A 25235-nucleotide genomic window follows, 5' to 3' on the forward strand; every position below is an offset into this window, starting at 1 on the left:
TCTTTAAATAAAGGACTAAGGCTCTATTCTTTATCTTAAACTTTATCTTAACTTGCTTGTGTAAATTTTACCTCCTTAACCTAATTTTTTCTTCAAGTCTTGAGAACATTGAGTACTTTTTTTTAATGTATGCTTTTGATTATTAAAGTTATTCACACATGCAATAAAAACACCCACCAAGAGCAGGTTTCAACTTGGGTGATCTTTCATTAAATTTTGAGTGTGCAGGTTTCTTTTTTAGACTAGATTCTGTTCTTTCATCATCCATAGGCAAATCAGGATCATTAGTAAAGTCTTTTTCTTCAACTATACAGTTCTGTAGCACTTTTGAGCAACTTCCTAAAACAGGCTTGGATGAAGATTTTGCAAGCATTTCGGATTTTGTGTCAATTTTTAAAGGGCTAACAAAGTTTTCAGAGTAATCGACTTTCCTTTTATTCCTAGAGGATCGCCGAACATTTACCTTGGCAATTTTTTCACTACTTATTTCTTCTTCTTTCCTTGTACCAGTCACATATAGGCAATCAGGGGAATCAAGAGTATTATTCTCTATTAAACTGTCAACTAAAATCGAGTGTTCACATAAATGTCTTTGATCATCACTTTGAGAAACCAAGTCAACTTTGTTGCTCATTTTTTCCCCAGAATTTTCACATTTGTATTTTTTGTTTGAATCTTTATTTGAAAGGAAGTTTTTCCGTTTACTGCCTTTTTTATTATCAACAAAATGTTGCTGAATGCCAGCTTCTTGTTTTTCACTTTCAATTTTTACATCAGAGATTGAACCATTAGGGAGAGAGACAGGATCCACATTCAAAGATAACTTATTATCAATATTATTTAATAAATTTGTATATACTTTTTGATCAATGGAATCTTCCTGAAAGTTAACTTCTAAACGAGGAGCAGATGTTTTAATTTCAATGATAGAATCTTCCAAGTCATCTTTTACATTAGAAAACATTGCACGTATGTCTTTAGAATTCACTCTTTTTTCTGCTTTGACATCTTTAGAAACCACTTTACTGTAATCCTCAGTTACTACATTTAATTTATTTGGATTTTTCTGAACCAAAATATCAGAATCTTCTTTCACAACATCAGAGTTTGTACATAAAATGTTTTCTTGCATCACATTTTTCTCATTAATTAATTCACATACTTTTTCCTTGAAAACCTCATTAATATCTTTACTCAAATTTTCGCAGTTGAAAAAATCTCTTCTACGGTTTTGCTTTTCTTTTCTTTGCTCCCGCTTTTGAATTGCATTTCCTAACAGCCCATTGATACTTATATTAATTTTTAAGGGACTTGTTTGTTCTTGTTTATTTGGGTGTATAATACCAATACTTTTGATATCACAATGACTTATATCAGTTTCCTTTAAATGTTCAACATCTATGATAGAATTATTTGCAACTTCTGCTTCTTCTACTTTTTGAGGATTTTTTGTTTCGTACTTACTCAACCTTTCCGATGGATTCTTTTTTTTAACAGATTTTTTAAGTAAGAATCTTATATCTTTTACATCACTTTTTTTTTTTAAATGATTTTTCTCTAATAACTCCTTATTTTTGTGATCATCAAGCACACTATTGATCATCTGAACTTCAGCATCACGCTCCCAAATTGATTTAAGATTATTTATCATTGCTTCATTTCTCTGAATATCTAAAAAAAAAAAAGCTCTTGAGTTAAAAATGAATTAAGAAAAAAAGTAAAAAACAAAAAAATCATTTTTAGAAACAGAAAAAATGAACATTACTTTTTAGTGAAACCTACAAAAATTTTGACATAACAGCTATTGCATAATTTTTGTTTAACAGCAGTTAACTTAATTTGTCATAGAGAAAGGGCTTAAATATACTTTTAATTGATTAATTTAGTTTGAATCAAATAGTATCTTTAAGATTTAATCCAAATGATGCAGCATTGAAAGGCACTTTACATCTACCACTTCTTGAAAAGAGCAATATAATACAAGTGGTTTTTCGTGGTCACATTTGCAGCTTAATGTTTCATAAGTCCATGAGATAGAAGCATTATCTTGTGTTAAATAAAAACTCATTACAATTATTTAATAATTAAGTAAAAACTCATTATAATATTTCTATACATAAAAAACAATCAATATGAAATAAGATTTTAAAAGAATAACATACTTTTTGTTATAATACTTTTTTGACAAGAGAGAAAGTGTTGAAAAAATTTCTTCACAGGAAAATCTGGGTACTGCTCCACTAAAATCAAGAGCCAATCTTCAACCAATCGAAACTCAGTTTTCTTAGCCTGAACACCAGAACCATCAACAAATGATTTCTTTAAAAAATTATTACAAACCAGATTAATAAATAATTAGTAATATTGATAATGAAATGACTTTTCTGCTAATTGCAGTCTTCATAGCGGATTAATCTTACTTTTTTTATCTGTTTATCAAGTAAACTTTTGTAATCATCTGTAATCTTAGGAAAATCACAGATTTTATCTACAAAAGAAAAAGTTAACCACATTTATTATAAAACGAAGAAATTAGATTTTAATTGTATCAGCAACATGTAAGTTACACCTAAATATTCATTTAACATATTTTAGTTTTCTCCTAATTCTTTATTAGTCAGCTACAACTTTTAGGAAACTTTATTGCAATCATAAAAATACTGGGTTCACATATCCATACAAAAGATATATGAAACCAGTTAAAATAGTACCAGTAAAAATAGTGTAAGTGAAAATAGTACTGGTGTAGAATAAGTTAAACTAAAACATCAATAAATTATTTAGATAAGAAATTCTGTACCTGCATTTGATTCTTCATTTAAAAACCTTTTTATAGGCTCATGATGAACCAAATCACAGTTAACATGATTGTAAACTGGAAATGGAGTTGGTAGACTAAGTTGACTTGTTCCTATTTTTACAGCATCTCTGCAAGAGAATGATGCTGTGAAATCTAAACAAAATATCAAAAAAATATATAAATTCTTCCAGGTAAAATGTGTCTTTTTTTGCCATTAAGATATTTTTACAAAAAATTGACAAAATGCAGGATAATTGATCATCAATAACAGATCATAGCTCATATCAAATTTTAAAAAATTGGGGAGCTTTTGTATAATATTGAGAAGGGTAGTTATTGGAATTTAGAAAAATTTCAAATACAGTTGTAGGCAAGGTGAAGATGCTCTTTATCTAGAGAATCCAAATTGTGAGAAAATATGGTTTTTGGTTTTGAAATTCAGTAAAAGCCAGTTTTGAAAATCAGTAAGAAATCTGCTTTTTGTTCAGGAGAACACCATTAAAGTGATTAAAAACACCAGGTAATCAACAAACAAGTTTGTCTTTAAAAATAATAAATCTCATGAACTTTACATTTGGTTTTAGTTATTTTAAAACTAAATTAGTTAATTGAAATTTAACTATGTGGGAGTAAATAAGTTTCAAAAATAAAGTTTTCATTTTTTTCTGCATTCAGATATCTGTTATGTAAATATTGAATTAGTGTTGACAAGTTTGTGCAACTTTCCTTAACTTAGTATAATGAGACCCTTTTTTTTTCCTGTGCAAATGAGATGCTTCTCTTAAGTTAAGATAATAAAAAATGAAAATGAGCAATCAGAAGACTGGAGTCTTAACAACAAAGTGATTAGGCTACAAATTCAACAGGCCAAACACTGATAGTTTTTCTGTAAATAATAAAATCCCTTCTTTGAAAAACATGTAATATGATATCAGTTCAATAAAGGATTATTGAACACATGTATAAAACATGTAAAATTAATTCAGCATTATGAGAATATTCTACAGAGTATTTGAAACTAAAATTAAACTAATCTCATATTCAATATTGCAGCATACTTTTGAAGTATGAGAGTGTTTGTTTGTCGGCAAACCTATGAAAAGATTTCTAACTTTCTTAACTTTGATTATAGAAAGAAACTAGTTTTGGGTAATTCCATGTGAAATCATATAGGCATACAACTCAAAAACTATATGCTATCACTATGAGCATGTTTCAAACTTTATTTATGTAAAAGAACAATAAATGTTATGTTTGAGACAAAAAGAAGGTTAAAATTAAATATTTCTTACTCAAAATCTAAACAATAAACAAAGTAAATAATAAGACTTTTACAAGAACTTATAAATCAAAAAAACTTTTAAATTCATATTTTAATTTAAAAACTGAGCACAATTTTCATTAAAAACTTTTGCTTTTCCTTTAGGTCAAGCATCTATAACTCTTGGAATTGCACAATACAAGCTTCAAAGATATAGATTGTAAAAGAAAATAGAAACTTTGTTGCTCTGTTGTAAATTTTGTAACTCAGATTTAGTCAAAGTGTAATGAAGCTACTGGCACAAAAGTAGAGGCTGTGATTGTTCAAAACTGAATTTTCAATAAAGGGGAATCTTTTAAAAAAAAAATCTTGACACTTTTAAAATTGCCCAGCACTGGTGAGTAGCAACAACAGAAAGGGAGTTAGGGAGAGGCCACACAGAAACAGAATGAGTAACAAACGTTTATGAAGTTAGCAATGATCATCTTGGTGACAGCCTATCAACTTCCTCCAATTATTCAAATAATAAAAGCAGACCAAATGATCTTGATTGGTTGAAATTTTAATGAAAGAAAAATTTAAGTTGATGCATTTATAAGTAAAATTCAAATACTAACCCTGAATACAACTGAATCTTGAAAAAAGAGATTCTAGCAATATCTGAAAACAAAATCAACAGAAAAACAACTGATTTCGTTTTAACTTTAGTTCAAGATTTCTTCTGAGATGACAAGTTTTTCAAATTATGTCTAGTAAGAAAGATTGTATTAATGTTAAAGATGGTTCTCCACAACAAAAACAATTATCACTATACAACTTTTGTATTGAAATTTTAATTAGATAAAGATTGAATTAGAAAGCTATTATTGAAATAATTACATTACATTGGTAGTCATATATTTTTTAACAAGTTGTTTTGTTTTTAAAGTGATGGCAATGAGAATGATGGAGAATCTAAAAGGAAGCTTAGCAAGTATCAATAAAATTTCTTTTTTTCTTTTATTTATGGATCTAATGCATAATAAAAAAAACCCTAAAAGTTCTTTAAATTTATGCTAATACAAAGAAGATTTCTAGATGACAGCTGATGGGAATTTTTTGTTGATCAGTGGCAAGAGTCCATGTGAGAGAACATGTGATGCAGTTCAAAGGAAAACATTAAGTCAGCTTTCAAAGACCATTAGACCAGCAATTATTTACTGGCAATTTTATGCTTGAATTTACTTTTTGTAAAATAGAAATAGTTTAACTATTAAAAATCAAATTAATAATCATATTTTTTTAAATAACCAGACACAATAGTTTTAACTTAACAACTAAAAGAACAATCTGATATGCATGAAACCGTTCCAGTCACAAGATATTTCCACCATTACAAACCCATTTTAACTTTTGAAGTATGTTTCAAGCAAACAAGTGTTCGTGACTTTGTAGACCTGGTGTTTTAGCCAAATCTAATTAGCTGCATGTAGGGATGGCAATCCCGGGATCCCGAAATCCCGGGATTCCGTATAAATTGTTGATCCTGTAATCCCAGGATTTTTCACAAAAATTTCCCGGGATTTCGGGAATGTAATAAAAAAAGTAAAGATAAATAGGGATTAAGCTATTAATTTATTCGTACATCATAAAGTGTCTAGTAAATGCAGTCTTTGGTAAAATACTTGTTACATAGCTGTTTATTCTCTTTGCAATATTTTAATTAGTTTAATTTCGAATTTTCGGCTTCATTTTAATTACAAATCGTCGCACGAGAATTAGAGGGTTCTATCTGCTTTTTTTTATATTATAAGAATTTAATGATAAAAGCTGTAATTAACAATTAGTAATAAAAACAAGTTTAAAATTATAGAAATAATATTATCAGTTTGATTATGAAACATAAATAACGAAAAAAAGATGTATAGTTTTAATTATAAAAAATGACAGGACTAAAACATTTTAACTGAGATAAATTGAAAGTTAAATTTTCACAACAACAAAAAAAGTTAGAGCCCAATACTTCTTATGCAACGAAATGTATGCGTGATTCTAAAAAATTCTTCAACTATTCAAAGTGTTTTTTTTTCAATTTTACAGTAACAGATTCAGTTTGAATTATAGATCTGATAAAGAAACGTAAATTGAAATAGTTTAAGAACTTTAGAAATTTAAAAAAAATTAGTACTTAAGTAAATATTTTTAACCTATAACCTATAAGGGTAGAAAGTGTAACTGGGTTTTTATGCTTAAAAAATCGAACACGATTAAATGACGAAAAGATTGTCACTTTCAGTTTTTTAAAGTGGTACTTTCAAAAATAAATAAAATTCTTGTATATTCATTTATATTCATATTATTTTTAATTATCATTTTTATTATATTGTGCTATCTTTTTAATGAATTGTTTTATAATTTCAATAACTTAGGTTCATTAGTAAATGAACTATTTTAGTTAACTAAAAAATGAAAAATGAATAATTTATTGTTAATATAATTATATTATCAATAAATTAATCATTTTTCAGCGTTTGATGATTACTTTGTTCTTCACATACTTCACCGCAAATGATTGTTTCTGTTTTTTATCAAATCCCGGGGATAAATTACTCAACCCCGAAATCCCGGGATTTAGAATGTCTGGGATTTTGCCATCCCTAGCTGCATGTAGGTTTATTTTGATGTTTTAAATAGTTTCATTAGATACCTTGCCACAAAATTTATAACGATATCATTTTTTTTTTAGCTTTCTATTGCACAATGAACAGCAACCAAGTGGCAAAACAATTATTAAGAATGGCAGAAACATTTTTGCAAAAATAACATATAAGTAGGGAGTAATCTTAGTATGTATGTGAGCATGTGGTAATCTTTTCTTTTGATCCACATGAATTTATTGCTAATAGGGTTGAATCATTAACAGATCAGCACTATAATTGACTTAACTCCTTAAACAAATATTAATTTTGTGTTAAATACTGTTCTTAAAAGCAATACAATGATGGATCTGCCTGAAGATTTCAATACATTATCACAATTTTTGCATTTAGCATACTGTCCACTTTTTACTTGCAAAAAGTGATTCTAAATAGAGTGTTAAAAAATCCCTTTTTATATTCTTGAATGCCATTTTTGTTATAGAAGCAGAAAAGGAAAATTTAATTTCTACTTTATATTTATATAACTTTTAAATAATGAAATAAAGATTTTTAAACCATAAAATAATTTTGTAATATTGTTTTCCTGCATCAATATTAATTTAGTGTTACTTTCATTTTTAATTTTCTAAATAATCAAAATTTATATAATCAGATTTTAAAAATATTTTTTCAATGAATAACAAAACTTTAATAAAATGACAAAAGCAAAAAAATAAAATCTAAAAAAATTTGAAAGCAAAATGAAGCAACTTTGACAACTATTTTAAAATACCACCTTCAAGATGGTGTTTTTTTTTTGTACATTATCTTAGTATGTCAAAGACACTTTTTTAAATATCTTAGCTTATATACTAAAAATAACCTTTCAAAGCATCTTGTACTGCAATAAACAGTGTATGAAATTCTGTAAAACATTAAATTGCAAAATCTTCTAAAAGCAGTTTCAAAAAATTTAAAAACCACTTTACCTGTGTTTAAAAATCATGCAATAAACTAGGTTTCCAGAAAACTACTTTGGACATCCCATCCCCACCTTGACATACTGTTTTTTTTAAATTTCATAATTTGCAACTTTTTATTTTCAGAGATATATTATAAAGAGATCAGATTAAAATAATAAGCCATTTAGTAAGAGATTTCTCCTTTTGGGGAACTTCTTATTTGTGAGTAAATAAACATAAAAAGGAAAAAAAGACAAACTAATTTGCTAAATAATGTTTATTTATTAGGCTAAAATCTAAAAGGAGTAAAAAATTATATCACTGATGCAAGTAAAAAATTCAAACAGTTAAATATAATAAAACATAATAACAAACAGATAAATGAAAAAAGACAAAAGATTGCAAAAAGTAATTTTATATCATAGCTCTAACCTTTATCATCTGATGGCTCTTCCTCATTTACAGCTTCGTTTTTTTTATTCAACTTTGTTTTGCTTTTACTTTTTATGTCAGCTTCATTTAGAAAAACAAAATCATTATCAATGTTCAAAATCTCTTTACTTGTGGAATTAACTTCATTTTGGATATTTTCGTTTACAATGTTACTTGACGTTTCTTTATTCAGTGGCAGACTTTGATGACTTTCATTATGTTTTGGCAACTTTTTTAGGGTGGCTTGTATTTTTTTGAAGGGATGGTTTTTACTTTCTTTGTTCCTTGATTCCTTATTTAAATCTTGAGACTTTTTGAAAAATGAAAACAAAGTTTGCTGTGGTGTTGAAGGTAGTGGTGGCAGAATATCCTTTTTGATTAAAAATATATGTATATGTATTGCTATTAAAATACTGCACTATGCTTGCCTGTGATTGCTAGGGTAAAACTTAGTGTACTTGAAAAACCTCTGCTTAATCATTATTATTGGTGTCAACGAAGCACTAGTAAAGACTTAACTAACTTTTCAACATACTTATGGTAACCATGACTTACATCCACAGTTGGTACAGCAGAAAGTTTTTTTGCATAACCAAATTTTGAACAGAAATATATACTAAACTCTTATTCTTATTCAACTCTTGACTGTTAATTAAATTAAATTTTAACATCAGATCTCATGTAATAACTGTTTAAAAGTAATTTTTTGTAAAAATTAATTTAAAACAATTAACAAACTTAGTACTTAGGAAACCACTAGAACTTTTGTTGGTTCTTTTTGTATTGTTTTTGTATTGCTTCAAATGTTTTAAATAAAACTAATGAGAAAAGCAAGAACTCATATACATTACAAATCATTTTTAAAGACCATTTATTATAAGAAAGCTAACATTTGTACATCACAAAACATTTCACAGAAATAGAAACTGGTTTATCTGCACCATCATAAAAACAACTAACTTTAGAGAATATTTAACTCAAATTCATTACTTGTTTCTTATGTCATTTTGATAAAATTTTCTGGAGTTTTACTAACTATTTTACAGTAATTCTATGAACAAGTGTAAAGAAATCATACTTTTTAAATGCTGTAAATATATTCTTAACTAGATACATAAATAGATACATACATACATACATACATACATACATACATACATACATACATACATACATACATACATACATACATACATACATACATACATACATTCTAATTTTATAAGTAAACTTAGGTTTACCCTGGTGGTCAAAGGCAAGCACAGTTGCTTGAAATACAGAGACTTTGAAAATAAAATAAGTTGATTAATTTTGAATATCTTTTAGTTAAAATGTTATAAGCATTCTAGAGCTTTATCTTGATTAGAACTTCATCTAAATAATTAAGAACTACAGAAAATAAATCTAGATCTATTTGTTGGAGTGTTAAGTGTGAATTTCTAAGCATTAAATTAACCCAGGTAATCTTTTTGATAATAGCAAACTATACTTAAGTATAAGGGTAAGTTAGAAAAAAGTCAAACTTGGACTAACCTCTACTCCTTCATTGAAATCATTGTCCATAGCACTTTAAAATCATCAATATCTAAAATCTAAAATCAAAATTGAATTAATGATTTGATATTCTACCCTTACACTTACAATTAGTGCGCATAACTTGATGCTTAGGAATTTGAAAAATAAATAATTTCTCTTATGTATTTTAGATATTTTTAGCTTTCAAATATGTTAATAGTAAAAACTAAGCTGCTCTCAATAAATACTGAGTTCCAAGGTTAGCTTAGTTATCCTATCAATCCTATATCCTGATTTGCACTTCTTACAGGGTTAAAGCTTTAACTATATATATATATATATATATATATATATATATATATATATATATATATATATATATATATATATATATATATATATATATATATATATATATATATATATATATATATATATATATATATATATATGCATATACACATATATAGACAGCGGCTGTCAGATTAGTTGCGAAAAAAAGGCATTTTCAGAAAAAGAAAAAATGTGATTTCAATTATTTGTTCAAAGAATGCCTTTTAATTAAACTTTTGAGTTCTTTGAGAAATTTGATTTTACTTACCATCGAAGATTACGCGGGAAAAATAAACGAATAAATAAGGTCGATTTTGCAGAATAGAATTTGGTGTATTTGTTTTTGTGTATAACCCTTGACTCAATACTATACTGTTATATACAAAAAAAAATAAACCAAATTTACTATAAACCAAATGTATTTGTGGAATCGACAAAAGCAGTGCTATGATACGTAAATGTTTTAAATTATAATATTACAGCCTTATAACTCTAGCATAATAAATAACATTAATGGTAAAAAATAATGGCTTTTATACACTTTAAGATAGGTAAGCAATGGCATTACTTCTTGTAATATATTAGTTTATATAATTTAGATACCTGTTACTATTCATGGTATATCAGATCTTTCATTTTGTTTTTCCTAGCTAGTTATTAAAAACATTTAGTTGACTTTCCATCACTTAATAATAAAAAGATATCTAAAAATGTTTAACAAATTGTCTTATACTGTTGGTGAACCTGCTAGGTAAAACTTCTGCATGCAATAACATAAACAACTTGCTAACAAGATTTAATTTGAAAATGTAAACTATCATATTAAAAAGTTTTAGAACTTTTTTAAAGATGCTAGATATCTTATAAACAAGACTATTGATATTTTCCTTTACATACTGACTTAGCTGCAAATAATCTAGTTTTTTACTTAAACTAACAAACTTAAATAAATGTATAGCATTTGTATTTGTACTCTCTCTTTCTGATATATATATATATATATATATATATATATATATATATATATATATATATATATATATATATATATATATATATATATATATAGTTTTCACTGCAACTGTTTTCACGGGGCTTATTCATTGTGGAACTATTAAAATTGTAGATGAACCATTTTTATTTTATAATCATGGAATGTAAGTTTCTTTTAGTTTTTTTTTTTTTTTGGTATCTTTTTAAAACCAGTAAACATTTTAAGTGGTATAAACAAAGCCCTATATTACAGTATTTGTTAACAGTATTCTCCATTTAAATACTTCTAAAGTTTATAAAAATATTCCTAGGTATAAACTTTCTATTTGTAGGGGTTCAATGCGGCGAAGTGAGCAAGCTGCAGAAATGGTAAAAATATTAACTAAAAATAGTAATTAAATTGTATATAAATTGAGTAATTGAATTGGGGGAAAAAACTGCTAAAAATGAATATTTTTTTCCAAATCAATGAAGAAAACTTTTTTATTGAATTAGGTCAAATTAAAAAAACACCTTATATTTATTATGTTTGTTTGTTTTCTTGATGTAAAAAAAAGAAAAGCACAAGTTCTACTTTATCTGTCAAAAATCCAATGAGACTTATCTGGCAAAAAGAGCTCCTTTTGGCAGATTAAGTAAAATTAGTAATATTCTGTAGCAAATTAAAAATACCCTTAAAATATTTTATTTCAAATATAAAGCTTAACTTTGGGAAGTAATATCTTTATGATTTATTGGTTACACCTTATTGCAATATTACATCTATTTCTAAAGTTTCAAAAACTGAAATAAAGTTGCCAAATTGCCTCCTAATTTATTACTGAATAATTGTAAAAATAAGAACAGTTTTAGATTTGCTGCATTTCAAGACTATTGTTTCGACAACACAATGACGAGCTGCTTTCAGTAGCTCAATTATTTTTAATAATTCAACAATTCAGCTACAAGAAAACTAGTTAATGTATTGTGCTTATTGTGCAAAAGAATTTGTGCTTTGAAGTTAAACATTTACATTTAAAAAGAAACATTTTGTTCTAAAATTATCTATATTTGGTAATGTGAATAGCTTTGAACAATAATAGTTAAATATATTTAAAAAAAAAGTGATTTAAATATAATACATTGAAAAATCTTCAGAAAAACATTGTTTATTCTAGGTTCTAGTTTCTCAAGTGAAACCAGAAAGACCAACAGGTAAGACTACATATTTCTTTTTAATACTTTTGTTATTAACAGGTGAGTTAGTATTTTCCAATTACCCTTTTTGATGTTCATAAATGTTAAGGATAATATAACGTTTTTTCTACTGGTCAGTCAAGTTTAAAACAGATTTTAAAGTTAACTAGCAAGTAAAAAAAAAAAAGCTATAGTATCATTAACATTCATGAACACAAAATTAAAATAGATTATAAATTTGACTGATGGGTAGAAAAAATGTTTTTTGTTTGGCATTTCACAAAGTTTATTTTTTTATTGTTTTTATATCAATAACTCTTGTGATAATAATTTTAACTCGTGCAAAATGTGATAAGAAAATGTCTGAAAATGAGAATTTAATTTCAATTTTATCTACACAAAATTTTCAAGATTCCTAAATTTAACCATTTTATTAAAAAAATTCACCTACAATGATTAGAAATCACAATTTCTACAGAGAAATTGGTGAAGTGTTACATGTTTTTTTTTTTGTTGTATGATGTTGATTTTGATGTATGATTTGCTAAGAAGTTTTCAATTAAATAAAAATTGGAAAAACTCATTAAAGCAAGCTCAATTCATGTGTTTGATTACATTTGATTACAATACAATTGATACAATTGATTACACACAGTTTTATATTTTGTCAAATACCAAATTATTCTCTAGCCTGACTGGCTAGAAAACAATTTAGTATTTGACAAAGTCCCACAAATTCTCTATGGAATTCATGTTTTATGAATTAGGGGGCCAAACAAATGTTGGAATTTTCTGTATGTAGCCATGTCATAACAAGTTTAGCAATATGAAATTAAGCATCATCTTGCATAAAATCTCTGTACCATGTATTTCAATGAAGGTGAGTCTGGTGATCATGTAACACTTTTTGACAATTGACATCACTTTTACTTGTCAACCACATGCTATATTGTAACTGATAGTGAATGCTTGGTGGCCATTGTTTCTTTAAATGTGTATAGGCTTATAATTGTTTTAAATATCATAAAAAATGGCCATGTTTCATATTGCTGAGATAATTTAAAAATGCTTTTGTTTTTTTAGGCCCATCTTATTTAATTAATAATTTGGCAGGAAGATGTTTTAGCAACATGTTAAACAAGTTAGTATTTACCTCTTTAGTAACCAAGTAACCTGTTCATTCCTAGATCAACCAAAAATAAAACGGTGTAAAAAAAAAAATTTTCTATTTTAGTTATAAGTATGAGCTTTGTCCATTTGCCAATGTTACTCAGCATGAGCAAAACTACAGATGGAATGCTTTCCATGGTATTCTTGGGTGAGTTTTTTTTTTTTTAATTCTAAGAATTGTAAGAAAAGTTTCTTAATTTTAGTAACCTTTAAACAGTGCTCAATATACTTAAATATAGACCTTCATTTATAAGTTGATGTTTTTCCAAAAGATTTGGCTTTTTCCTTATTTGTGATCTTAAAATATTTGAAACATGAGAATTTCTTAATGGCTCAGAATCAGTAAAAATATTTGAAACATGAGAATTTCTTAATGGCTCAGAATCAGTAAAAATATTTGAAACATGAGAATTTCTTAATGGCTCAGAATTAGTAAAAATATTTGAAACATAAGAATATCTTAATGGCTCAAAATCAGTAAAAATATCTATACATGATCCACTTGAATAGCTTTATTTCATAATGGTAATGCTGAGGATAATTACTATAGATATTTACTTAGAATTATTATAAGATGGAGAAAAAGATAGCTCTCTAGTTCTTTTAATTTTAAACAATTTTACTAAATAAGGGTTTTTATTTTGTCATAAAGTGAAAAAAAATTGACTTTGTAAATTAATATATTTTTATAACTAAAGTATTTTTTAAACATTTTTTTTATCTCCTGTTTTGCAATGCAATATTTTTGCTTTTAGAATTTGGAAAGAATGGATAATAGAAAATAACACTTTTACATTCATGCATATGACTAATGGAGATATGTGTGCTGGCTCACTTGACAGAGAGACTAAGGTTTCTTGTTAAACTGTCTTATTTATAGATATTTTTTGTATATTTATTTTATATTTTCAAATTGCACTCTACTTTCTTCAATAGTTTAACACTCTATATTTGAAATTTACAATAAGTTTGAATAAATAAGAGCAATAATCAAAAAATCTATAACTTTCAAAAATTTTATGCTAATGATTTAGTTTTAACTTTTTTTAACTAAACTTTGAATCTTCATTAAAAGATTTGTCAAAAAGTTCTGGAAACTGCTGTTAAAAAAATGTTTTTTTTTTAATCGTTGGTCCAGGAAAATTGAACTTTAATTATCAACTTAGTTTCCCTAAAGAATGAGTTATCAGATTTATTTCAATACTTTTCTAATATTTTGATGCTTTTCTTATAAAAGGATTTGTCAAGACCTTTAAAAATGCTTCAGTTTTGAATATAACTTCATTTGTGCCAAATCTCTTTTTCTGGAGCATTCTTTTGAGACTTACAAACAGGTAGTTACTTAAAATAGGTAGTTGCTTTAAACAGGCAGTTGCTTAGGGCCAAATCTGGAGAATAAAGTGGAATCTAGAAATTCAATTCATGCAGTTTTGACATCATAATCATCAATTTGTGACACAGTTCATTATCTTGGTGAAAAAGAACTTTCTTTGCTATATTAGACTGTTTCTCTTTACTTTTATTCTTTAATTGGTCCAATAACATTTTTTTGCTACTTATGGTTTTTCCTTTTTCCAGATAATCAATGAATATTTTACACTCCAACAAAACACTTGCCTTGCATACACTTTCTTTGGATATCTTTAGGATGTCCATCATAATTTTGAGGCTTTTTTTATATTTCTGGTGTAGTCACCTCATCTGGACATCCTGTATTTTACAAGTGTAATCAGTGTCTCTACAGCACAGGACTTTCTGACTAATGCATTATTTAGGTTGTTTTTGTATTAATTTTATCTTTAATTTGTGTATTTGCTTTCTAAGTGGTTTACAACTTTTTGAGTTATTTATTATGTTACTATATTATTATTTACTATATTATAAAAGTATTCTTGTGACAGGTTAACTTGACATGCGGAGAAACAAACAAGATACTTTCTGTAAAGGAACCCTCAATGTGTAAATATGAAATGAATTTTCAGACACCATATGCTTGTCCTGAAGATATATTTTATGGTAAATACCAACATTTATACCCAAAAAATTGACACAAGTATTTTTTTTACTATTGTTTTTTTCAAAGCATCATATAAAAGTAATTTGAGACAAAAAGTTGTAAAAAGCTTCATGTTTTTTACAACTATGTTCAAAATTTCCCAAGTCTATGGAAAATGCTAACTGTAATTTCAGCTGGGTATCAGTAATATGTTTAGTTAAATAGGAATTAGATTTCTGTGGCATTTCCTGTAAATAAAGTATTTTTAAGTTTAAAGATATGAAGAAAAAAATTCTTGCTATCTTATAAATATGAGTTCTGATATGGTTCTAATCACAACTCATATCTATTTTACTCATATCAATGCCACCATTGGTAGATCAATGGGCACTATTTTGTATTAATGTTGACATTCAAGTGTTTCCATGTTTGCTCTATTCAACCATTTATAAAATAAATTTAAGGACATTTAGGATTAAAAAGAAGTATATTAGAATTATTTTGACTTTTCTAAAAATAAAATGCACATGTAAAATGAGTTCTACTTATGAAATTTTTTTTTTTTTTTCAAGTAATACTTATACTTTTTACAAAGCCTAATTATGGCTCCTGCATCTGTTTTAAGGTTTTTAAATACAAAAGGTGATTAGAAGTAAACAGAGTATTTTAAAAATCCATTCCATGATGTAAATCAAAAGTTATTAAAAGATAATCTTTGCAATTTTTGATTTATTTTGCAGTTTATCCGATGCTGACTGCTGAGGGACAAACAAGATGGCGAAACATCGAACAAGCTTATATCGATAATGAAATTACTCTTAAAGGTTACTTAAACAGCAGAAAAAGTCTTTTCATTGATGAAGGGTTGTTAATTGATCAATCATCAGCAAGCCAAAGTTAGTGTCTTCTGTTAAAAACCCTTTAATAGGATAAGTATATTTGGTTGTGTTTGATAAGTGAGAATGTGTGTTTATAGCCTTAAAATTTATAATATAAACTATAAATTTGCTTGTTTATAAATTTATATAGTTTATTCTAGAGGATAAAGAAACAACTGTTTCGACAACCACAAATAAATCAACTACTCAAAACAACACTTACATAAAAAAAACCTTTGAATCAGTTGCGGATTGTAATGAGGTAAGAGTAAGATTCGATTATTAGCATTAGTCCAATATAAAAAAAGTTGCTTTTAAACTAATTAATAACAGTCAGAACAGTCAAGAACATTCTTAAAAGCTTAACTTTATATCTAAATTATTTTATATTAAAGAACTATTACGGACAAAAGCAACTTATCGGTTTGACTGGCTCTGTGTGAAACGTGCCCCATACCCTGATATAAGGTAATAATGGTGTTTTGATTTTTCTTTTAGGAATATCACAAACTTTTGTTAGAAATTGAGAGGTTACACATAACTATTGCTAATCTTACTGCCAAATCAACTAATAATGAAACAGAAAAATCTCCAGTGATGCTGCTTTCGGTGTCGGCTCAACAGAAAAATCTGAACTATAAAAATGAAAGTAAAAATGGTGACGAAGGCTCAGTTCATAGTATTATTAATTGAAAAAGAAAACTCTCTGCATCAATTGAAGTTTACAAAAATGTAAAAGTCAATAGGAACCTAAAAGTAAATTGTTGCAATTCATGATTGATCTGCAAACTCTTACTGATTGACACGCATCAGCGCATCACCTAGGATGCAACATTCAATTTATAGCTGTTGTCCGTAACGCAGAACTAGAAAATTTCCTCAAATACCAATTGGAATTAAAATTGAAAACCTGCACCAGGAGTGCCTAAAAATTTAATCTCCATTAGATATTTTATCAAAACTTTTTTTGTTTAAAATCTAGTGGTTTTTTTGAAAAGATAGAAAATGTAATGAGATCCCGATGCGAATGCAAATGTTGAACACTATTTACAAAGCTCATTACGATAAAAAATTTTAATTTCAATTTTTGAAAAATATTAAGTTTTTAAATTGTAAACATTTTTTTTTTATATAAAAAATTTAAAAACTAAAAACTGAGTTTCTGTCGATTATTCCACTAAAAATTACCGGGAGAAAAGTAAAAACAGTGAACGGAGTAAAAAAGTGGAAAAACCAAGATAAAATTTTCAGGACACAATTCAATTCATTTATTTTGATATTGATGTTAAAAAATTGCTTGTAACTTTTTTACACAACTGTAGATTCTTTACTTCATATAAAGTGTAACCTTTTAACATATAAAAGGCTTTTTTTTTTTTACCTTTTAACATCCAAGGGTCAAAATACTCTTTCGTCTCGAGTTTTTTTAATTTAAAAACTTAGCCACTGGTGTTAGCACCTGGTCGTGGTTACTAAGAATATTAATCAACCAAAAGCCGTTTAAATATTGTGCCATGAATTCATACTTTGTTTGAAAATTCCCACTCTGTTGGCACAAAAAAATAATTTTTGGTTTATGTAAACAATATAATACCCCAAATATAATACCCCAAAAGATCTTAATGAGACTTATTAGCCCTATTTAATATCGCCTAATTTTTAACTCAAAAAAAAGAATTTTCAATTTGTTTTAAATTTAATTTCATTGAAGATTTTTCGTTCCCTTCCATACCAAGTTGTGAAATTTATCTTTTTTGTTCAAGAAGCAAAATCGGATGAAGCAATCCTCGGGTTTTATTAGATTTTTATTTTTAGAAAGCGTCCTTTGAACCTATAAAAACTCATCTCATTATGCTGAAAAACAGTTTTAGTATGATGCAGGTGTTTTGTGAAAAAATTTAGTTAATAATGTATTAGCAAATTTATTTCTGTCTTTTCTGTTGTTTTTTGGTTTGTTTTTTTTTTGTGTTTTTTTTTTTTTCTCTCGTTTTTCTTGCTTTTTCCCTCTTTATTCTCATCTGCAGATGAAAAGCTACCGTAAATAATAACATCAAAGATGTTGAAGTGTTGTAAGCAGAGGGTATTGACGATGTTACACAATATTTCAAGAAAGTTTAACCCAGGATTTCAAATAAGTTAAGAAAAAAATTGAGTAAGTAAAAAAAAAAAAATGCAACACCCAGAAAATATAAAGGAGGTTGCATAACATCTTCAAGAACAATTTAAGAGCTCAACCCCCTGGTATTGTCAAAATTTGAGCTCAGCCCCTCTGGTAATACCGAGGAGGTCTTGTTGCATCATCAGAAAGTGAACAAAAACTTGGCCAACTAACTTGTTTACACTAACTTTCTGAAGAAGAATATAAAAATTTAGTTCAATAGAATAGGAGGTGCTATGGAGGAGGACAATCCGTGTAAGAATGAAGGAGGATATTCAGGTTATGAATGTTAGAATAGTCCAATTCATAAAACATTGATAATTACTACAATCAAGAACTATAAGTTACTTTTGATAAATGCGTTATAGAAATGAAATTAATTTAAAAATAAATTAGAGAATACGAAATAATAACAGAGCAATTAAATGACAGCTGGTGAAGTTCAATGAAAAATTTCCATATTTTTGAAAGTGATATAACTAAAGTTTGTATTGTGTTTCTTTCAGCCCTTTTTTTATATTATTCACTAGTTCTTACTAAGGTTACAATATCTTTAACCTGAATGTTCTTTTTACATTAAATGATTTGATCGATAAAGTCTTTTTAGTTTGTTTTAACCCTTTGTTGATATTAAGAATTGTTCATGTGGAAGCATTAAATTGAAAATCGGCTTGAGCGTTCGAAATAAACGGGAAACTATTTCAAACTTGTCGTAATAAACGAAACTACTTCAAGCTTGTCGCGGACGGGAAAAAAACGGGAAAGCTTCAAGTGGCTTCAATTACCAAAATTAATTTTAGTGTTATCGCTTACTTATCGCATATCGTTTTTAGTAAATTGAGATTAAATTGAATTTTGCGAACAATTTATTGTTTCAAATAGGTTTATCTATCTACCAGTAACTTCTCTCTTTTTTTTTTTTTTTATTTGCTATTTAAAAGACATTTTAATTGCAAAAGTAGCTTACTATCCCTCAAATACACAATTGAAACAAAAAAATACACAAGAAAAAAGAAAACGAATTTTCATTTTGCGACAAGGCGGAATATTTTACGACAACTAAGAAGTGGAAGAATTAATTCAATGGATAAAATTACAATCAACAAAGGAGGGGTTCTAAGGATTAAGAGTTTTTTTTTTTCTTCCTATTTTCAAAAATTAGTGTTTTGCGTTTTTCTACAAAATACCAGTGAGTCGTATTGCCGATCTTTCTCATCGTTTATCATTCAGATCATCATCATTCGGATAATAATCATGCTCAATATTATGATCATCAAGATCTTCGCAACTTCTTCACTGTTTCCTCACTAACACTCATAGCTTTTTTTTTTTTTATTCGCTGGTACGTTGCAAGTAAAACACGCCGACACTATTTACCAAAATTTCAATATCACAAATAGTTGCTAAATGTAAAATGTGTATACAGCGAACTTAAGTGTTTACACCAACATTTTTTGAAAAAACGAAAAATCCTCGGTTTCAAGACACTAAAAAACTACCATGCTTTTTTGCATGCAGCAGTATATATATATATGTATATATATATATATATATATATATATATATATATATATATATATATATATATATATATATATATATATATATATATATATATATATATATATATATATATATATATATATATATTGTTGCACACAAAAAAGAAAATTTAGAGTCATCAAATGCACAAGTTTTTCCTAATTCTTCGTTTCATAATTTTTTATGAACATAAATACTTGCGTATAACTTACTACTCAATAACCTGATATAACTTACAACTTAATCTGATTGTTGATTTAATAATGCAATCTTGTTTTGAGCAGGAGCTATTTTACAGTAAGTGGGGAAGATAAAATGTACAAAAGTATTTAAAAATTCAGTAAAGATATTTGAAAGATATTTAAAAAAGATATTTAAAAATTAAAATAAACAAAATTCTGAGTAATTTCAAAATGATAAAGATTTATTTTAAATTACTATTACATATATAATTTATTTATTATTATGAAATTCATTAAAATTTTTAAAGATGGTTGTAAATTTAAATGCAAAAACTGATGCTTGTAACTCTAGTGATTTAAATGCTGTAAATGCTGCAGCAAGAATTAGAGAAAATAAATGTACGTAAATATTTTACAAACATAAAAAAGTATATACATATATAATGCATCAATCAAGTTAGAAATGAAGCTCCCTTAAGGTTTACAAACTGTTCAGGTTCATTGGCACATAATTGCGAGATGTCTTTTTCTTGTTCTTCTCTTCTTTTTTCTGGTTGTTATGGAAATTTTAAGCATCTCCAAAATTTTTTTTCATAATAGATCTGAGAAAAGGTTTCTGGGCAGCTGCTCCAATGTCTTCTGGTGATAGTGACTCTAAGAAACATGAGAGGCACATTTTTTTTCTTTTTTCCAATTTTTTACAATTAGTGTACATTTACGCGATCCTTTGAGACATAAAACTAAAAACCGAATTTTATCATTTGATATTGTGTCAAACTATAGTTTATTGTATTAGCATGTGGTTTTAAAGTGTACTGCAAAAGTTTAAATACTTCAGGCATCATTGATCATCTATAATCAAGAAGAATCAAGAAATGATTGTGAGTATTCCTGATGATTTTTTAATGCAAATTTTTTTTGTTGCGAATAATGATGTGCAACGATAAATGTTGTTATATAAGTCCATGAGTTAATCTCAGTGTTGTTACAGACAGTTGCATCACACGGATCATTAAAATGTTTTGATGACGTATAAAGGCGATATGAAGGGCTTTTAACAAAAGAAACAAAACCCTTGAGAGTAGGAGACACTCCCTTTTTTTTTTCCAAACTTAAGTTAATTTAAAAAAAGTTGGAACACGCTTGAAAAATAGTTCAGTAAAAAAAAAAACAGAAGAACGATGAAAATAAAGATGCTGTAAAGGCTGAGTTTTAATAAACCATCCTTCTTACTAAAATTTCCGTCCTTCATTTTTCTTTCAAGAAGATCATTCTCTATTCCTTGCCCTTATTTCAATCTTTTAAAATGGGTTTTTTGCTTTACAAAATTGTAGCATTTATGCGTTATCCCTTAAACTTAATATAAACTAATTGAATAGGAAATGTTGTCATGAAAATAGTTGCCATGACATTTTTGTTTCTATGATATTATTTCCTATGACATTTTCATCTTCATATATCTGAATTTTTTTTTTGAAGAATTATGTTTAATTAAATTAAGCTGTTATATTTATTTACTTAAAGCACCATAATTACATAATTATGCTTTAATTATGCTTATACATAATTACCGAGACTGTAACTTAAGTACCAATGAACCACTCTGAAAGTTTTATAAATAAACAATTTAAAAAAAAAAAAAATACGTTAAAAACCTATAACGGGCTTTACTAATGAAAAGATGCATACTGGGCTTTACATCATAAAAATCATAAGTCTTATAAGGGTTAAATATAGTTTAAACTTTTATTAACGACTTGTTTTTTAATGTTCCAAAGATTTTTGTTTGGATTGTGACGGAAGAAAGTAGTGGGGAGTCTGTTGGTAAAGTAAATATTTAAATAAAGTTTTTTGATTTTTTTGGTCATTTTTAAACATTATTTTTTTGGAGCCTAAGAAGAAACGTTGAAATTTCATGGGCAGTAAAACATTTGGCATGTCTTCTTCTTCCTTTTTTTCTTTCTTCTTTTTTTTTTTTTGCAAGAGGCATGAGTAATAACGAACTTACAAATCAACGAGAGAATAAAGATTTTTAAAAATGGTTCATTGTACTTTTATGTTTGCGATCAAACGTTTGGTTTTAATCTACTTAAACACATATTTGTTTCCTTTTTTTGTACCAACAAAACACGCCGAACTTTTTTAATACTAAAAGCTAAAGTATAAAATTAAAATGGTAGTAATTTAAAAGTTTTTCAATTAAATAAATAAAGAAACTAAAAAAAAAAAAAAAAAAAAAAAAACTGGGAGTTTTTTTTTTTTAATTTTAGGAGAAAAAAAAAATAATTTAACTGTATTAACCGAGGAATCAAAACGTCGTTTGAAACTAAATAACAAGCTTTTCAATTGGTTCATTGGAATTGGCAGGTGGGTTCACAAAGGATCGTCAGAGAATTTAGGGAATAATAATAGCTGCGGTAAAATAAAAGGAAAACAAAGAAAGAGAATTTCAGCTGCTACTATTTCTTGATTATTATAGACTCTCTTGTGATGGGAGCTTTTACTTTCTGTGTGTGTTTTGTTTTGTAAAAAATGGGTCAAACATAACGTTATCTTTGGATTATTTTAAGGTCCGTTATACTGATTGTAAACGTTACGTGATTGAATTTGCTGCTTAAATATTTGGTATGATATTTACTATACTGCGCATTTGCTTTTGTATTTTTTCAAAATATAGAACCAACTTATATACATGGTTTGTATGAAATAGATAATTCTATTAAGGTGATGGGTACTGTTTAGTTTTTTAAAAAAAACTGTTCTCTTTATTAGATACTTGAAGAAGCATTTCCTTTAAATTGGGAATCATTTCTCATTTTTAATTATGATAAAGATGATATTGAAAATCATGGTGATTATGATAAACGTGAAAACAATCATGAAAAAAATAACGATCTTGATCATCATGAAAACAATGATAATTCAGATAAAGATAAGATAATTATTCCCAAATGATGATGTTATGATGATCAAGATGATTACAATAGTTTTTGTGATAATTCATACTTATAGCAATAGTTATTATTATTACAAATAATAATATGTAATAACAATATGTAATATACAGAAAAAATGTAGTCTTTTACTTTAATTTTTAGTTAACTGAATAAAAAATGTCAGTCGCTACCATCCGAAACAATCTCTCTAATATTTCTTCTCCAATAAAGCCAACAATAAAACAAGAGCCTGAGTACATAGCTAGTAAAAAACTAAAAAAAGAAGACGTGTGCGGTCTGGCTGTTAAAACAGCCTTGAATTCTACTTCTCAAACAAACGAAAACTCAATTAATATTGACAGCGGAAAATCATCATGCCAAACAAGCATCAATGTTAATGCATCAGGACTAAATAGCGCAAACATAACTTCTAACTGCTTAGATCAACCCCACGGCTATAACGGTAGTACAAGCGAAACAAATGGTATGCCTAACCACTTTTCTGGCTATAGCAACAGCAGTAATCTTCCTTCCCACAATGGCTCGTTAGATTCCGTTGGTCCTTTACCAAACGAAATTTTTGAACTCCTTAATGAATTTTGGCGACCAAATGAACTTGTTGCACCTGACACGCATTTATTAAATGGTAAATTTTCAAGACGAAGTCCTGACGTTTCTCTGGAAGAAAATGGCGATGAAGAAAAAGGTTAGGAGTTTTTTTGTTATTAATATTCCTGTGGAGCAACAGAAACTGATTTTTCATTTCCCTTATTCTATTACATTAATATTTAGAAGACGATTTATCATCGTTAGCAGACAATGAAACTGGTGTCGATAAAAACACGCAAAAACGTCGTTACAGCAGATTGTCAGACGGTTATGAGAGGCTGAAATTGGTTTTACCTTCTGTGAAAGACAAAAGAAGAGTGTCAAAGGTAGATTCACTATACTGTTCGCGTTTCGTTGCGAAATCCACGAAAGTATCTTTAAAAATTGCGTTAAATTATAGAGCTTTTTCATCAAATTTGATATAAAAAACATTTTTTAGGCTCGTATACTTGATGAAGCAATTAATTACATTCAAAGGCTTGAAAGCGTAACGAATGTTCTGAAAAGGGAGCATGGTATAAATTCTATGATAAAATCAGTTTAAAAAATTTTTTTCTTCTTTAAAGTACCTTTGTTAATACCCATTCAAATTAACATCCGCAATTTTTTAAATTAGGATTTGGGTTTTTAGAAAAACGTTTGAACATGATGAATGGTTCAAATGGCTTCTTTCCTGATTATTCGGTGCAACCTTACATGAGGTTTGTTCAGTTCTTTTGTTGCAGCAGAAATAGCTAAAAGTTAATTTCTCGAAATAAATAATTTTTTTAATGATGAATTTAGACAAAAACATAACAAAACTGTAAGTTTATTTTTTTTCTTATCAAGAGTGCCCAAGCAGCACGAATCATAAGAGAAGCTTTTTTTCAAATATGCATGTATAAAAAAAATAAATAATAATACTAAAAATAATATGCATGTGTCAAAAAAATAATGATAATAATAATAAAAATAATAAGAGAATAAATCTTTGTTAAATTTTAAATTTTCTTAAACATTAGTTACGATTTTTTAAAGAATTATGTATTATTAGCAGCGAGGAATTTTTTTTGAAAATGTTCCTCGCTGCTAATAATTTTAAAAGTGAGAAAAAGTGAGTTGTGATAAAGTTGGCGTTCATACAAAAAGATTTGATTCGGCGGTATTGCAACTTAAAATCCGAACGCGTTCTGCATTCTAAACTTATTAAATGCTCTTTTAAATTCATATCAAACATATTTTTTTTTTTTTTGCATCTTCCAGCTTTAGGAATCTTTTATTACAAATAAACATTAAAATGAATAAAATTGATTGATTTAAAATAAAATTTTCTTGTAATTAATTACAAAGCAGAAACTGAATTGAAATAAAATGGAGAAAAACAGTATTGCAAAATTTCAACTTTGTAAAATTTCAACTTTGTAAATTACATCTAATTACACCCTCCCCTTCAAATTCTTAACATTCTTTTTATGATGTAATTAAACCTCTTTGCTTTTAGCAACTGATTTAATTAAAACATGACTTTCCTCCAAAAATGACGGATCTGACGGATCTTTTAACATGACATGCCTTAAAAGGAAGCTAGAAAAAGAAACACGCATCTGCAGAGATTACTTACTGACGATCATAAAACATCACCTGTGAACATTGTTGGGTGTCAATAAATAATTCAGTTAAAACATGAAAAAAAGA

The 25235-nt window shown here is 27.1% G+C and overlaps 3 protein-coding genes across 8 annotated transcripts in view; 2 read left to right on the top strand and 1 right to left on the bottom strand.

Moving 5' to 3' along the window:
• Window positions 1-10246, bottom strand: part of LOC145184850 (uncharacterized) — a 21292-nt gene extending 11046 nt beyond the window's left edge. For all 3 annotated transcript variants that reach the window (XR_016453904.1, XM_090092180.1, XM_090092181.1), the window contains exons 1-7: window positions 10190-10246; window positions 9607-9665; window positions 8074-8443; window positions 2801-2953; window positions 2421-2488; window positions 2163-2319; window positions 178-1671 (exon numbers count right to left, since the gene is read on the bottom strand). Coding sequence is in view for 2 of the 3 variants with exons in the window: in XM_090092180.1 (XP_089948306.1) it covers window positions 178-1671; window positions 2163-2319; window positions 2421-2488; window positions 2801-2953; window positions 8074-8443; window positions 9607-9636 (2272 nt within the window). In the remaining variant the exon portion in view is untranslated. The remainder of the gene's footprint in view (window positions 1-177; window positions 1672-2162; window positions 2320-2420; window positions 2489-2800; window positions 2954-8073; window positions 8444-9606; window positions 9666-10189) is intronic.
• LOC149885598 (N-acetylglucosamine-1-phosphotransferase subunit gamma-like) lies at window positions 10240-17498 on the top strand. 3 transcript variants are annotated; one of them, XM_090092187.1, is made up of 11 exons: window positions 10252-10472; window positions 10991-11078; window positions 11247-11283; window positions 12072-12108; window positions 13174-13231; window positions 13325-13408; window positions 14016-14112; window positions 15162-15276; window positions 15997-16152; window positions 16296-16396; window positions 16633-17498. In XM_090092187.1, exons 1-11 carry the CDS (start codon window positions 10448-10450, stop codon window positions 16825-16827), a joined length of 993 nt encoding a protein of 330 aa, XP_089948313.1. In that variant the 5' UTR covers window positions 10252-10447; the 3' UTR covers window positions 16828-17498. The 3 variants fall into 3 exon arrangements, 2 of the variants coding, with proteins under 2 accessions (XP_089948313.1, XP_089948311.1); XM_090092185.1 differs by having other exon boundaries at window positions 10252-10375; XR_016453906.1 differs by lacking the exon at window positions 15162-15276 and having other exon boundaries at window positions 10240-10472.
• A 5008-nt stretch (window positions 17499-22506) lies between these two features.
• Window positions 22507-25235, top strand: part of LOC145184499 (uncharacterized) — a 6875-nt gene continuing 4146 nt past the window's right edge. Inside the window, exons 1-5 of one of the 2 annotated variants that reach the window (XM_080060189.2) lie at window positions 22507-22641; window positions 23115-23658; window positions 23745-23887; window positions 24001-24076; window positions 24178-24262. In XM_080060189.2, the coding sequence (XP_079916315.2) occupies window positions 23130-23658; window positions 23745-23887; window positions 24001-24076; window positions 24178-24262 (833 nt within the window). In that variant the 5' untranslated portion in view covers window positions 22507-22641; window positions 23115-23129. The remainder of the gene's footprint in view (window positions 22642-23114; window positions 23659-23744; window positions 23888-24000; window positions 24077-24177; window positions 24263-25235) is intronic. The other variant, XM_080060190.2, reaches the window with a different exon arrangement.

This window comes from Hydra viridissima, unplaced genomic scaffold (assembly GCF_058129835.1).
Source record: "Hydra viridissima isolate aposymbiotic clone 2 unplaced genomic scaffold, HvirCarnegie_v1 scaffold_7, whole genome shotgun sequence".
Taxonomy (NCBI): Eukaryota; Metazoa; Cnidaria; class Hydrozoa; order Anthoathecata; family Hydridae; genus Hydra; species Hydra viridissima.

Coding starts and splice junctions, on each gene's coding strand:
- LOC149885598 (XM_090092187.1), top strand. CDS start 10,448: ATGGCTTTTATACACTTTAAGATAG. Junction 13,232..13,324: donor TTTAGCAACATGTTAAACAA/GTTAGTATTTAC, acceptor TTTCTATTTTAG/TTATAAGTATGAGCTTTGTC. Junction 16,397..16,632: donor CAGTTGCGGATTGTAATGAG/GTAAGAGTAAGA, acceptor TTTTTCTTTTAG/GAATATCACAAACTTTTGTT.